Here is a 13,597-nt window from a genome sequence, read left to right as displayed (position 1 = left end):
TCCATTTTTGGACATTTAGCCTAGCATGATTCTGAAATGAAAACTGCTCACCTACATTAAACTTTTCATTCTCACTTTGGTCCATCTGCATCCTTTGCAACATATCTAAGTCTATTTAATAACTCCCCACCAGCAAAATCACTTTTAAATTACACAACGATGGATGCAACTGCATGAAGAGAATGAATAACATCCCGTGAATCGACTAATTATGTGAGGAATAATCTAATAATCATCTGTTTTAATGCACAGGGTAATTTGATTAGCTGTGCTGATAGTATACTATTTTGTTCTATAAATGTCTTACCTTTCAAAAGTTCATCACAGCGGTCTCTTCTGCTGCATCTCTACGGCGCTGATAGTGTGAGCGCTAACATCCGGGAACTATTGAGCGGCTCCACGATCCGCCATTGCTGTAAAAACTGCTCCATTGGAGTGAACGGAGATGTCACAGTCCCCGAACACTTGCCGTTTTGTCAATGATTTTGCTATTTTAGAACATTGACGGTTTGTTTTATGTAACAAAAAGTTATGATACCACGAATACATACATATTTCACATTATTTGAGTTTATTGTTCACAATATAAGTAGTATTAACACATTATTATTCACAATATAAATAAGTTTCGAGTGTCGAGCTTCACAATGCACATGAATGCATCAACACAGCCTCGTTGACAAAGAAAAATGTTTTTTTTGTTTTGTTTTTTAATCAGAACACTTTTTCAGTATCTGTCTGTTTTGACATTAACTAAGCTTGATATTCCGAAACATCTCAGGAAAAGAAGAGCTGTAATAAGGACCACTCTTTGCCAGTAGGCGGAGCCCTTTTGTCAGGCACGGGAAGAGGCAAGCATCGCGAGGACTGAGCGTGGCGTGAACTCATGGCAAGGCATGACAACGGTGTGCTTTTGAGCCAACAAGCTGAATAACCGATTAAGTAACATCAACTTTTTATTTTTCAAGTGACGTTTTCGAAAGGACCAACGCCAAAATGAGTTTACTCGCCAAAATAGCCGAAATCGAGAACGAGGTGGGTTGACATGAATACTAATATATGAAAACTAGCCGTTAGCACTTTAGCGCCAAACCCATTCAACAGTGAATCCAGCTGGATTTCAGAAATTAACTTGAGATTCAATCAACTGGGCTTTTAAATGTTACATCATAATGAAAGCTGTTAAAATCTATTGTTGTTTTGACATTGTCATAGTGAATATGCGGTTTTCTGAATTGTTTGTGTCCTGCAGATGGCTCGTACTCAGAAGAATAAGGCCACAGCTCATCATCTGGGTTTGCTGAAGGCTAGATTAGCTAAACTGAAGAGAGAGCTCATCACTCCTAAAGGAGGCAGCGGAGGAGGCACTGGAGAGGGTTGGTGCTGCACCATCATCACACACCGATGCTACAATATCTCACCTCTGGAGCGTCATGCACCTGTTTTTATGAGGAGGTCCTGATTGATTCAATTGTGGTCTGTTATTACTTTGTGTTTTCACCAACCTGTTTTTCCTGCAGGTTTTGATGTGGCAAAAACCGGTGATGCCCGAATAGGTTTTGTGGGCTTCCCCTCTGTGGGCAAATCCACTCTTCTAAGTAACCTGGCTGGTGTGTACTCTGAGGTCGCCGCCTACGAGTTCACCACACTGACAACTGTACCGGGAGTGATCCGTTATAAAGGAGCCAAAATTCAGGTGAAGCTCTTTGCACTAGTTCGTCGTATACCATGCACAGTGTTTGTACTGAATGCAGCGTTTTCTGTCCAAATGGGTTGTCGAGGGCGCTTCCTCCTGCCTGAAACATCCTGGAATGTGGGTTTGCAACACTACTGTTTTGGTGAATGAGGCAGTGAGGGATGACCGTTTTTAATTTCATGATTCATATTGGTTTTATTAGCTTCTGGATCTCCCAGGTATCATCGAGGGGGCGAAAGATGGCAAGGGAAGAGGACGACAAGTCATTGCTGGTAACTATTTAAGGAATATTTCATCCAAAAATGAAAATTGGTTCACCCTCAGGCCATCCAAGATGCAGATTTAGTTTCTTAATCAGAACTGATTTGGAGAAGTTTTTCCATTACATCACTTGCTCACCAATGGATCCTCTGCAGTGAATGGGTGCCGTCAGAATGAGAGTCCAAATATCTGATAAAAACATCACAATAATCCACACCACTCCAGTCCATCAATGAATGTCTTGTGAAGTGAAAAGCTGCTTATTTGTTAGAAACAAATCAATCATTAGGGCGATACTAACTATTGTTTCCGGCTAAAATACTTTATCCAAATCTGTTCTGATGAAGAAATCTTGATGGCCTGAGGGTGAGTAAATTGTCAGCAGATTATTTTTTTCAGCAGCTATTCCTTGCAGACTCTCATTTAAAGATACTTTTAGAGCACTTGCGTCTTTTTGAGTGTGCTGTATTACCAATCACATTCACTCTCCCTGACCTCTCCTCCTTTCAACAGTTGCTCGCACTTGCAACCTCATCCTGATCGTCTTGGACGTTCTGAAGCCTCTCGGACACAAGAAGCTCATTGAACACGAGTTGGAAGGTTTTGGCATACGGCTCAACAAGCAACCTCCAAATATTGGCTTCAAGAAGAAAGACAAGGGTGGAATCAACTTCACCGCAACTGTACGATTTCAGAGTGCTTTTACTCTCTATTGCATACATTTATAAAAAGCATTGTTAAAGTTTGGGTCACTTTTCTTGCATAAAATAAACATATATATATATATAAAATGTTAAAATATGATTTAGGGAGAAACCTTTTAGGTATATTAGCTGGAGGTGTGTGAACATAGAAATGTAACACTGTTCACTTAAAATTAATCAAAGAGGTGTTAACTTATTGGAATATTTTTTAAATTGAGTGACTTTATTTCAGTGACATATTTCTATTAAAGCAGATTATTAACATTTACATTAGTCTAGCACTAACTACTAATCTAATAGACTTTGTTCCTATCTTAATTCAATAATAAAGGGTAAATATTTAAGTAAATGCTAAATGTCTTTGAAATATTTGATCAAAAACATTTGAAATTTGAAGTTGGCATGGATCACATGAAACAGCAGATCAGATTTTACTTGTTCGTCAAGTCATTTCTTAATTAAAAATCATTTTATTTACATCTTAGGCTTGCAGTAGAGTGTTAATTTTTGTTTAGTGTCATCAATCAGATCAGTCATGTTTACAGTTGTCATCATGCTTTTGTTTTAGTGTGCTCAAAGTGAGCTGGACGCTGAGACTGTGAAAAGCATCCTTTCTGAGTATAAGATCCACAACGCAGATATAACCCTACGAAGCGACTCTACAGCTGATGACCTCATTGACGTGGTGGAGGGAAACCGGTAGGACCATCTTCACATCCATACTCAGTCGTTCCCATTTAGAAGAGCTTATTCACATGGTTCTTACTCTCCTCTCCAGGGTTTACATCCCCTGCATCTATGTACTCAACAAAATCGACCAGATCTCCATCGAGGAGCTGGACATTATCTACAAAATCCCTCACTGCGTGCCAATCTCAGCTCACCACCGCTGGAACTTTGACGACCTGTTGGAAAAGATCTGGGACTACCTGCATCTAGTGCGCATGTGAGTCACATGTTCCTGCAATGCATTCTGTGATGGCATGCTTAGAATTTGGCCAATGAACTTATCTTTGTAGGCAGCATGATTAAAGGGATAGTTCACCCAAAAACGAAAATTAGTCCATTATCTACTCACCCTCAAGTCATCCTAGGTGTATATGACTTCCTTCTTTCAGACGAATCCAGTCGGAGTTATATTAAAAATTGTCTTTGATCTTTCAAGCTGTTTAATGGCAGTCAGCGGGTGTTGCAGTGCATCAGTCCAAAAGAAGTGAAATAAAGCGCATACATCCATAATAAAAAGTGCCTCACACGGCTCCGGAGCTGCTTCTGTGTACAACAGTGAGCACAAGCTAGATTAAAGTGATTATTACGTTTTAAATATGGATATTTTTCTTACAAAAACACATCGATTCGCTACAGGAGGCCTTTGTTCACCCCCCAGAGCCGCGTGAGGTACTTTTTATTATGGATGGATGCGCTTTATTTGACTTATTTTGGACTGATGCATGCAACACCCGCTGACTGCCATTAAACAGCTTGTAAGATCAAAAACTAATTTTAATATAACTTCGTCTGAAAGAAGAAAGTCATATACACCTAGGATGCCTTGAGGGTGAGTAATTCATGGGCTAATTTAAATTTTTGGGTGAACTAACCCTTTAAGTTGCATACTTTCTGGAAGAGCTTTCAGGAATGTAATAAAAAAAGTGATTTGCTATACTCGATGTATACTGAAATGTCACTTTGAGTGAAAATGTCTCCTGTGTGAAGCTTACAGAAACGTAATGTACCATAATATATCATAATGTTCTGCTGTCTAGTGCTGACTGCCAGTCTTCAGGAGTTTACAATATGCACTGTATCATAAAGCCACAGCAGAATGTATTATAACTCTGGCTGATGATTCACAGCTACACAAAGCCAAAAGGACAGCTTCCTGATTACACAGCACCTGTAGTACTTCCAGATGGGAAGACATCTGTTGAGGACTTCTGCTTAAAGATTCACAAAAACCTCATGAAAGAATTCAAATAGTAAGTGACTTCAAAACATTCAAGGAGACTTATGTATTTTTTTTTTAATGAGTATGTTCTACTTATGGACAGAGATGGGTAATGTCATTGATTTTGTTTTCACTTAGTAAAAGCTGCATTGAAGCCATAAGTCAGGTAGAAGTAGAATGTAAAGTGATTATGGATTTCCCTTTATGCTGTACGTCATTGTTCATTTGTGTTGAGATCCAGAGAATAAGATCTGATTTAAATTCCTGAGAGCGAAAGCCTCTGATCTAATTGCAGCACTAGTTATCTTTATTTCTCACATGAGCACAGTAAACTCATTAAACTTCTAAACTCACTTCCAAGGTTACATTGTACAGTGTGTTATTCCCTTGTTTTGAGAAGGCCTTGTTCCTAAATTCAGCCTGTGAGGCATTAGGTTTGTTTAAAAAATAGCCTTGAAATTGCATCTCTCTTACGTTGATAAATTAATATTTTATATTTCTTTTAGATTTGTTCTTAAATTTAGTCTCTTATGAATTTGTCTCATTTATAACACTGTTGTTTTAGTAGCATTCATATGCTTTTATACTATTAATATTTTGAATTGGCTTTTTTAGATTTTTCACTTTTAAATTGTAGGGTTTGTTTTCTATTAATTTTATGTGCTTTTCTCTTTTTTCATATTTCTATTTAGTTTTATTACTTGAACTTAGTTATTTAATAACTAAGTCATTTCTAATTTTCATTCAAGGTTTGTGTCTGATATTTGCATTTATTTTAAGCATTATTTCAGTTAAAATTATTTTGAGTAGTTTTACTTAACAATAACAACACTGATTTGTAAAGTGACAGACATCCAATCAACACTGTCAAATTTAAGATACCTTTACTAGTTTCTGCCGAAATGCTATAGTTACTGTGGTTATTGTACAACTCGCCTCCATCTATTCACTGTTTTATTTATTTATTTATTTATTCCCAGGCGAATTAAACCAAACTATCAAAGTCTTTATTTTATGTCAGAATAAATTTGTTGTAGATTTTCAGATTTTCTAAATATACCTTGTCAGTAAAGAGATTTTAAACCTTGTGTGTAATACTTCAGTGTCAAAATGTGCCTAGCGTCATCTCTCTCTTCTCTCTGCAGTGCATTGGTGTGGGGGTCGTCAGTGAAGCATAACCCGCAGAAAGTCGGCAAAGACCATGTGCTAGAAGATGAGGATGTAATCCAGCTGGTCAAGAAATAAAAGAACTGATGATTGCATGATCATTGCACTTCATATAAGAAGCGATAAGACATTTGTAAAAGGTTCCCATGGCACCATTGTTGTTTCTTCATTTTTATTTTTGGACTATGATTGTAAATATCACAGATTCATTGAGCATATTAAATAATGTCTCCTCATGCTCGGATCGGCATCACAATGGCTTGAATACAGTTATAGATTAAGTGCATCTGTGGACTGCGAAACAAAGTGAACTTCAATAAAAACCTTATATTCAAATCCATGGATGTCTAAATGTGACGCTGATGCTTGACACAAAACATTTGATCAGGTCTTTTTGTTGAATTGTTAGCGTTGGTTACCTGATGAACAAAATTAACTGAGATATCAGGCCAGTCAGTAACCAGCACTTCACATGGTTTAATCCAGTAGTCTAGTGGCTGGATATTATACCATCCCCCTCTGTGACAATCAATCACTCAGGATAACCAGGCCACTTAGCGGATGAATCGGACAAGGAATGATATACACCCAGTCAGAAGCACTGATGCCCTTAAACTGCCCCACTCACTAGGGACATTTGAAATTATGAATGTGCGATGGGTGCAAGCTGCCCCAAAAGGTTAATCAGTCAAAAAGCCTTTGCATTTGAGTTGATATAAGTACACTACAATTAAAAAATTTATATTTCTAGTGTCGTAAGTACCTTGGGAAAATGCATTTCCCACAGTCATGGAAAACCTAGACATTTTGAATTTTAAAATTACATTTTTTCAGACCTGGAATACTCGTTAAAATGTATAAAATAGTATAGTAGATATACGTATTTCAAGCTGTGTTGCACAGTTCCTTGACCAGTAATTAATCATGTGACAATCTATATAAAAAGACTTCTTTAAATTACTTATTCACTGATCACAAACAACATGGAAATGAATTCGTCAGACGCTGCTGAAACCCTAAAACAAGACCATTTGTGATTACTTTTTACATCTGTTTCACACTGCAATTTCTTTTTAGTTATTGTGCAGTCTACTTTAAGCAGCTGTGGCAGTGCCAAGCTGTTTCTCAACTAAAACAGTTGAAATTATACAGTAAAATGATCTACCTTTTCAAAAACATCTAGAAAAGGCGATGCATGGGGTACTTTGGTGGTTTTGTTTTTGAAAAAAATAAGGTCTATTCTTATTCAAAATGATGGATTAAAAAGCCTCTTACCAGTCACCCTGTTTACAAAACACTAGCTAATGGGGACAATACAATAAATAATTTTCAAGAAAGATGCAGAAAGTTATCAATGAGAATTCAAAGCACAGCATCAGCAAAAGTGTAAAGTCTGTTGTTCGTTTCTTCTGGTGGGGTTATTGGGTTCATGGGGATGAAATGGAGGCAGATTCAGGCATTGATCTGAGACTTTTTTTTAAGATGGTAGGGACCTACGCCTATGGCAGCGGAGCCAGTGCTCACCTATCAAGCTCCGCCCTTCCCCCACCCATCTTCCCCTGCTGCACTTTCCCCTGTAAATTATAGCAGCACTTTAGCTAATGAAAGAGTTGAAGTCCGGGCACTAATAAAAGCCATTAAGTGAATAAAGAGCTTCCCCCTCTAACAAAATTAAAGAATTTGCCCCCTCCTCAAGAGGGAGGACTCTGTATTAATATTTATGAATTGCGGAACTGGACCCTCTACCCCCTCCCAATGACACGTACCCTGGCCCACACCACCCAACTTCTCTTCGGCAAACCACCTATCCTGGGTGATATTGTGCGACCCCCCCCACGGGGCGGAGGGAGGGGCGGAGTATGGGGGTGTTGGAGGAGAGACATCCTGGACAGTTTGCCTTCAGTTCGGCTAACGGGTCCAGTCCAGACGCCCAGCTCAGAACAGCAGCTCTCTCAGATTATCTTAGTCGCCGATGAAGCGAGAGGCATTGGTCTCGGCTTGAAGATTTGCCTTGAGGACATCCATCCCTGTGGGAACCTGTTGGAAGGTCCTCTACAAGACCTCTTGTAGATGGTCCTCTTCAAGATTGGGGTGAGAGTCCTAAATGCGTAAGTTGATTATTGTCTTAACCGTTCTTCTTTTCTTCTCACAGAACTCCTTAGAACAGTTTCAGTGCACTCCAGAAATTTCTTTTGTGCCTTTTGGACAAGTCTCCTTCAAGGTAATACATTGTGCAAGAGGGGGACAAAATACACTACTACTGAACGAACTGGGTAAGATGTAGCATTTGCTCCAAATAGTCAGAGGGAACTGATCGACTGGTCGAAGAATATAGGCTAAGACAACTCCATTGTCCCTTCATATTTTATGTATTGTTCTTTCTGATCCTCATCCTTCATTCTCTACCACCATCTCCAACATAATCCTTAATAATGTTTGTTTCCTCCCATTTCATCATGCTAAGTGGTTCAGTTGTCCGACCTTTAGAGTTGATTAGCGCACCCAAAATGTCCCATGGGGCATGACAAGTATGGGGTAATATGATTACCACCCAGATGGATGGGCAGAATCTAGGCAGGTTTTGGGAAGAGATACTCTAGGATACCTTGGGAAGTGTTACCACAAGAGGTTTTGCAGTAACAAGTTAAGAATTGGCCCTAAGGTTCAGATGTTGTGGGATAGAAGACATTGGCTGTGATGTTGTGGGATATTGGCTGCGAAAGAAAAGGACATTGGTGGTCTATTCTTATTTGCCCATAGAGCAGTCTATTTGAGCAAGTCAAGAAGCTAGGGAGCTATTGATGTCCCTTAACAAGACAACAACTGGACAAACTCTATTTCTATAGATTTTTGAAAACCTCTGAACAATTGAATGACAGCAAACTCATTTGATTACCAAACCACTCTTGTTTGTTAACCCTCATTCTGGAGTTCTCTTTAGTTCCATTTCATTATTCTACTGAAATTTGAGAAAATTGACCGTTTTGTCGACTGGTCGTCAGGCATAGGTACTGGGGAGGTGTACGATTTTCGGAGAGGGTGGGGTTTGACGCAGTTTTTGCGCAGGAAGGGCGGTGCCTGCGAATCTCTGCAGTGAGAACGTGACCTATGACTAATCTTTTTTTCTTTTCTTTTTTTATTTTGCAGACATCCTAAGTTGCAGTCTATCACAAACACCTTTTCAGCCCGTCTCCCATTGTGTCACTCTCGGTAATCACCTGCAACAACCTCTACGATACTGCTCTTTTCGATTTCCAGTAACTTCCAGATTTTTGAAACCTGAATACAGTCTTTTTGAGAATAGATACAATACCTAAGGATGGCTGAAGAAGACTCTCGATGACAACGACTTGATCCTTTGATGGTCTTTTTCAATTACCTTTACCCAGTGTACCTTTACCCAGTGATCTCTGACTTTGTGGTTCCACCTTGCGTAGACTTACAGCCTTGACATGTTCCCAGACGACCCTCATTGCATTCTGCATGATTTTAAACAGCATTTTAATGTACATGGATGGGTCCGTCCTGTCTTTTGTGACTGATCCACAACTTGAACAAGTTTCTGCTGACTTTGACTTTGCCCAGGACACCATTGTGCTTGATCTAACCATGCAGTTCCCTTTCTGTCCATGGTTGTGCCAAGCACTTTGGAGACTTGTGTGCACTTTCAACCAGGTTTTTCTTCTTGCTGTTCTTTTCCTCTTAGATCCACAATCTGAAGAATCAAACCTTGTGTATCAGAAGAATTCAACCTTGTCTGTGTAAATTTCTTGTTCCAAACAAGAGTATTTTAAAGAGAATAAAATGCATTGTGTTGTTTTGTTTGATGAGTCTGACATGATCATTACGACTAGAAAAATGAGTGCAACAAGAAATGCCAAGCCGCACTTCCTCAGCAAAGCTGATGCCATGGCTTCACATATTTCTTTCTTCATGTCCTTTCAATTTACTCATATACCCTATTGATTTAAGAAGTAAGAAAGCTGTAACCACCACAAACATAGAGACATGTACCCAACCCCCAATATTCAGAGTAGTGCTCAATCCACACAGGGTAAGTTTGTAATCAGTTTTTTCTTCAATTTTTTTTTACAATTGCCATTAAAGTAATGGAAAATGTCCAAGTCCAGTTGCAACCTTATTCATCAAGAAAATGTATGGACAAATTCTGTACATCAGCCACCGTTTTCACTACTGAAACATAAATATCTGACTGTAAGACAAAAATACTTTAGTAATACAAACCTTGCTCGAGTAAATGCAATCTTAGATGCAGTCGGGAGGTCATGATGATGGGTGGAGCTCACTGCAGAGCTGCACTTACAGTCAGTCTCTAGATGAATGAACCACTCTGTTTTACCGTCGGAGGTCATGTTAGGTTGCACTGCTCAGCTCCAGTCATTTTTGAAGTAATGGACTCCGCACAGGTATTGTGTCATCTGTTTGCCTGTGTTGTATTTATTGAATCTTTGAAGATTCGATCTCTTCACGAGATCTGCTCACATTTTATAATTATTTATAGCACCTTATGAAGATTTTGAACACTGATTCACTGAGCGGTTTAAAAAAAGATACCATAAAATGGATGGATGAATGAATTTCTAACTATGAATGTAATCAATCAATAAATGCTACAGAAATCCAGCCAATGAAAATGCACTGTAATTGAAGTACAATCATGACTACCATTATGTATTCCGTCACTATATATACACATACTCAAGTCAGTGGTCTAGGTGTAAGGTGCATATTGAACAGGAACAACAGTAACATACAGAACTTGACTTGTACATTTACTTTTAAAAGAGATCCTCAGTTGTGTTTGCATGCTGACGCAATGCTAGGGTATAACTGAGGCTTTGCTGCAATTTAGGTTAGCAGCTTATTTAGATCACTAACCTTCAATATGAGCAATGATAATACTGATAATAATACTTAGCAAACACCATTAATAATGCATATCTAGACTATTAAATAAATGCAATCTATGAAATGTTATTGGACTTTTATTCTGCTGTTCCCAGAAGTGGCTGCATATGATGATTAGAAGCTATTAAAACTGTTTTTGAAGGTCACAGACTTCCATACTATGCCTATACATTAATAAAAATGAAACAAGACTCAGAAATGAATTCAAATTATTTTATTGTCACCAATTAATGAATTAGGTGGTTCATTTTCACATTAGAGCAAAAACAAACTCTCATGCTTCTGGCGTCTCCATCATTCATTCATACATACACTATTTCACTTGAGATTACAGTAGAACACTTCTAGTTTAGATATTAGAAAAAGTGAAAATGCTATCAAGCGCATTACACTGCAGTTGGGTTATATCATGATGCTTTGACAAATCATAAGCAGAGTACAGTCAAACACCAAGAAAATGCACTTTTTTAGTACACTAGTGAATATCTGAGATTTAAATGTGATGTTTAGATGAAATGACAGAAAACATTGAATGTGCCCAACAACCATATTCAGGATGGGTGGACAAAAATGTAAATTGCCTGGGTTATTTTTGGGAAACAGAACAAGATATGACACTGGGATATTTGTATGCATTAAAGAGCCAAAAAAAAAAAAAGTTTAGTTATGCTCTATTAGCAGACAACAATTTCAACCTGCACCACAGTTCATAAAAATAAACAACTGAGGTCCAAATCAAAACTATCTGTGGTAATCGACAACATGCCACAAATGTTGTCAGTAGAGCATAACATCTATAAACTTGGAATATTCCTTAATAACGAGACCTTTCTAAATACCCTTTGACTGACCACTGTGAACAATAGTTTTAAACATGAAACAAAATCATAGAAAACCATGATCGCCATAGCCTTAAATCATTTTTTTTTTAACAAAAAGAGTACTGGGATGTAAACAGGGCAGTGCTATCTAGGTGCCAAACATACACAAAAACATTTAGGCCACGTCTTTTTAATGAACCTTAACAAAATGGTGCAATGAGTATTCTGACTAAATTAAAGAAACAAGGACATAGTAACAAAAAAAACTGAGGAATTAATTTCATATGGAACAAAAGTAAACAGGACTCCGATGTTTACTTACACCTTCAATAAAGAACAGATATTCAAAACAGAAACTCACATGGTTGATTATATGGATGTCATACTCAAGTAACTCAACAGTGCGTCTTTGGGACCATTCACACTTGAAGTGCAACATTTAAAAAAAAAAAAAAAGATGCCCATTTAGTTAACAATCATGTCACAAAAATTGTCATGCCATTATCAAGTCCTAACCTAATTCAAACAGAGGACATCTGGATGTCATAAACGAGTATACATTTGCACACATCCACCAAATAAAATCTGACCTTGGGATTTGAAAGAGCTGTTTTCATTTCAAATGTTTCTCTGCAGAGACCATAAACAAGAAGCGGATAAAAAACAAAAGTCAACATGCATGTACCTTAGATGATTTACATACTTTTTTCCCACTGACGTGCTACTGCATCTGTAACTTCACTGGTGTGTTATGACACACATCAGTATGAAATAAAGGTCAAACGATGGGATGCAGACCAAACAGGACCAGAATTTTGATAATTTTTTAAAAAACTTTTTTTTAAGTATAAACATGTATAACACAGACAATCCCATCAGAGTGGATTCCCAATCACAAAAAAACCCCCAAATTTTTTGCACAAAATCCATCCTGCAGTGAGTGTGTATGCAGACTTATGCACCCTTTTCACTTTCATTACAACATCAAATCACAGTGTCCTCATTTGCTGGAGTTCAGAGTAGAAAAGATGTTTTAGACTTTTTAAACAGCCCTCTAGAGCCCAGGAGGAAGCCGAGCCTGATCGTGAGGATGCTGCGGTTGGCATAAGACACAGTTTTGGTGATCCTGTGAAGGCTGTTTGGGTTTTACTGGCAGTGAACATTCACACGGTAAATGAGGACGATGGTGAGTAGATCTGGTTCTGCTCAGATCAGTTAATTACAGCATAAACTGGAAAAAACAAACAAAAAGTGAAAAAAAGTGGCTTTGCACACAAACTGCTTTCTGTAGTTGAAGCTGGTGGGGTGTTTGCATGTTCTCCTGTTGTTTTTCAGCATCTCAACAGCATGATTGATTCTGATGATCGTGATGTAAATGCGGAGTGAAAAACTGCTTTGGCAGGAGAATCTACAATTAATAAATGCATTATTTTGGCTCATCTCAGCAGATGTACCCTACAGAAAGTAAGAGGAAGCAAACTAACAGCATACAAAATAGGGGACGTGAGCGCTCAGTAGGACAGCTAGTACAGGACTGGTCAATGGCATAGATAAATTTGGGAATAGATGGTTCGGATTTCTTTGTGGCTTCAATTAATGACCCCATAAGTGAAAAATGCTCTGTTCTGGGTCATTTTACCACTGTATATCAATCGCTGTGGCCAGATGCTCAGGCGTAGATCTGACTTGGGCCTCCGGTATGAGCGTTGTCAGCTAGTCGTTCTTGGGTGGGTTGGGTAGGTTTTACGATGCTGACGTAGTCGTGGACACTGACGTCCATGTTTTTAGCTCGGAGAGCTGCGGTGTGAAGCTTCTCCAGGAAGTCTGGCATGCCTGTGGGACAGAGAGGAAGTGAAATGTGAGCGAACAGGTGTCAAGAAACAGCAGCTGCTGAAAGGGCAGATTTCAAGGACGACTTGCACGATGGCAGCCAATTCATCTGTGATACTAACATGAGTACAGTTGCATTCAGCAGTAATGACAGTCCAACAGGAAATACACTAGGGTTGGGCGATGTCTACCAAATTGGCATCGGACAATGTCTACAGTGAAACATCGCAATGGACAATGA

The 13,597-nt window shown here is 38.6% G+C and overlaps 2 protein-coding genes across 2 annotated transcripts in view; one reads left to right on the top strand and one right to left on the bottom strand.

Annotated features, from left to right (window-relative positions):
• Positions 1–946: 946 nt before the first annotated feature.
• LOC107567440 (developmentally-regulated GTP-binding protein 1) lies at positions 947–6,122 on the top strand. The gene is made up of 9 exons (XM_016253115.1): positions 947–1,035; positions 1,253–1,376; positions 1,521–1,696; positions 1,899–1,968; positions 2,471–2,640; positions 3,230–3,360; positions 3,440–3,607; positions 4,518–4,640; positions 5,755–6,122. Exons 1-9 carry the CDS (start codon positions 997–999, stop codon positions 5,852–5,854), a joined length of 1,101 nt encoding a protein of 366 aa, XP_016108601.1. The 5' UTR covers positions 947–996; the 3' UTR covers positions 5,855–6,122.
• Positions 6,123–12,361: 6,239 nt separating this feature from the next.
• stard7 (StAR related lipid transfer domain containing 7) overlaps positions 12,362–13,597 on the bottom strand; it is a 6,433-nt gene continuing 5,197 nt past the window's right edge. The window contains exon 8 of the mRNA XM_016253125.1: positions 12,362–13,359. Coding sequence (XP_016108611.1) covers positions 13,196–13,359 — 164 coding nt within the window. The 3' untranslated portion in view covers positions 12,362–13,195. The remainder of the gene's footprint in view (positions 13,360–13,597) is intronic.

The sequence above is a fragment of the Sinocyclocheilus grahami genome, unplaced genomic scaffold, assembly GCF_001515645.1.
Source record: "Sinocyclocheilus grahami isolate Dianchi unplaced genomic scaffold, SAMN03320097.WGS_v1.1 scaffold1159.1, whole genome shotgun sequence".
NCBI classification, from domain to species: Eukaryota; Metazoa; Chordata; class Actinopteri; order Cypriniformes; family Cyprinidae; genus Sinocyclocheilus; species Sinocyclocheilus grahami.
This window is presented reverse-complemented; position numbering and strand designations above follow the sequence as displayed.

Excerpts from the sequence above, each read along its gene's own strand:
- LOC107567440 (XM_016253115.1), top strand. The coding sequence starts at position 997 with ATGAGTTTACTCGCCAAAATAGCCGAAATCGAGAACGAG. Across the intron at positions 1,036-1,252 it reads TAGCCGAAATCGAGAACGAG|ATGGCTCGTACTCAGAAGAA; the intron begins GTGGGTTGACAT and ends TGTGTCCTGCAG. Across the intron at positions 1,697-1,898 it reads ATAAAGGAGCCAAAATTCAG|CTTCTGGATCTCCCAGGTAT; the intron begins GTGAAGCTCTTT and ends TGGTTTTATTAG.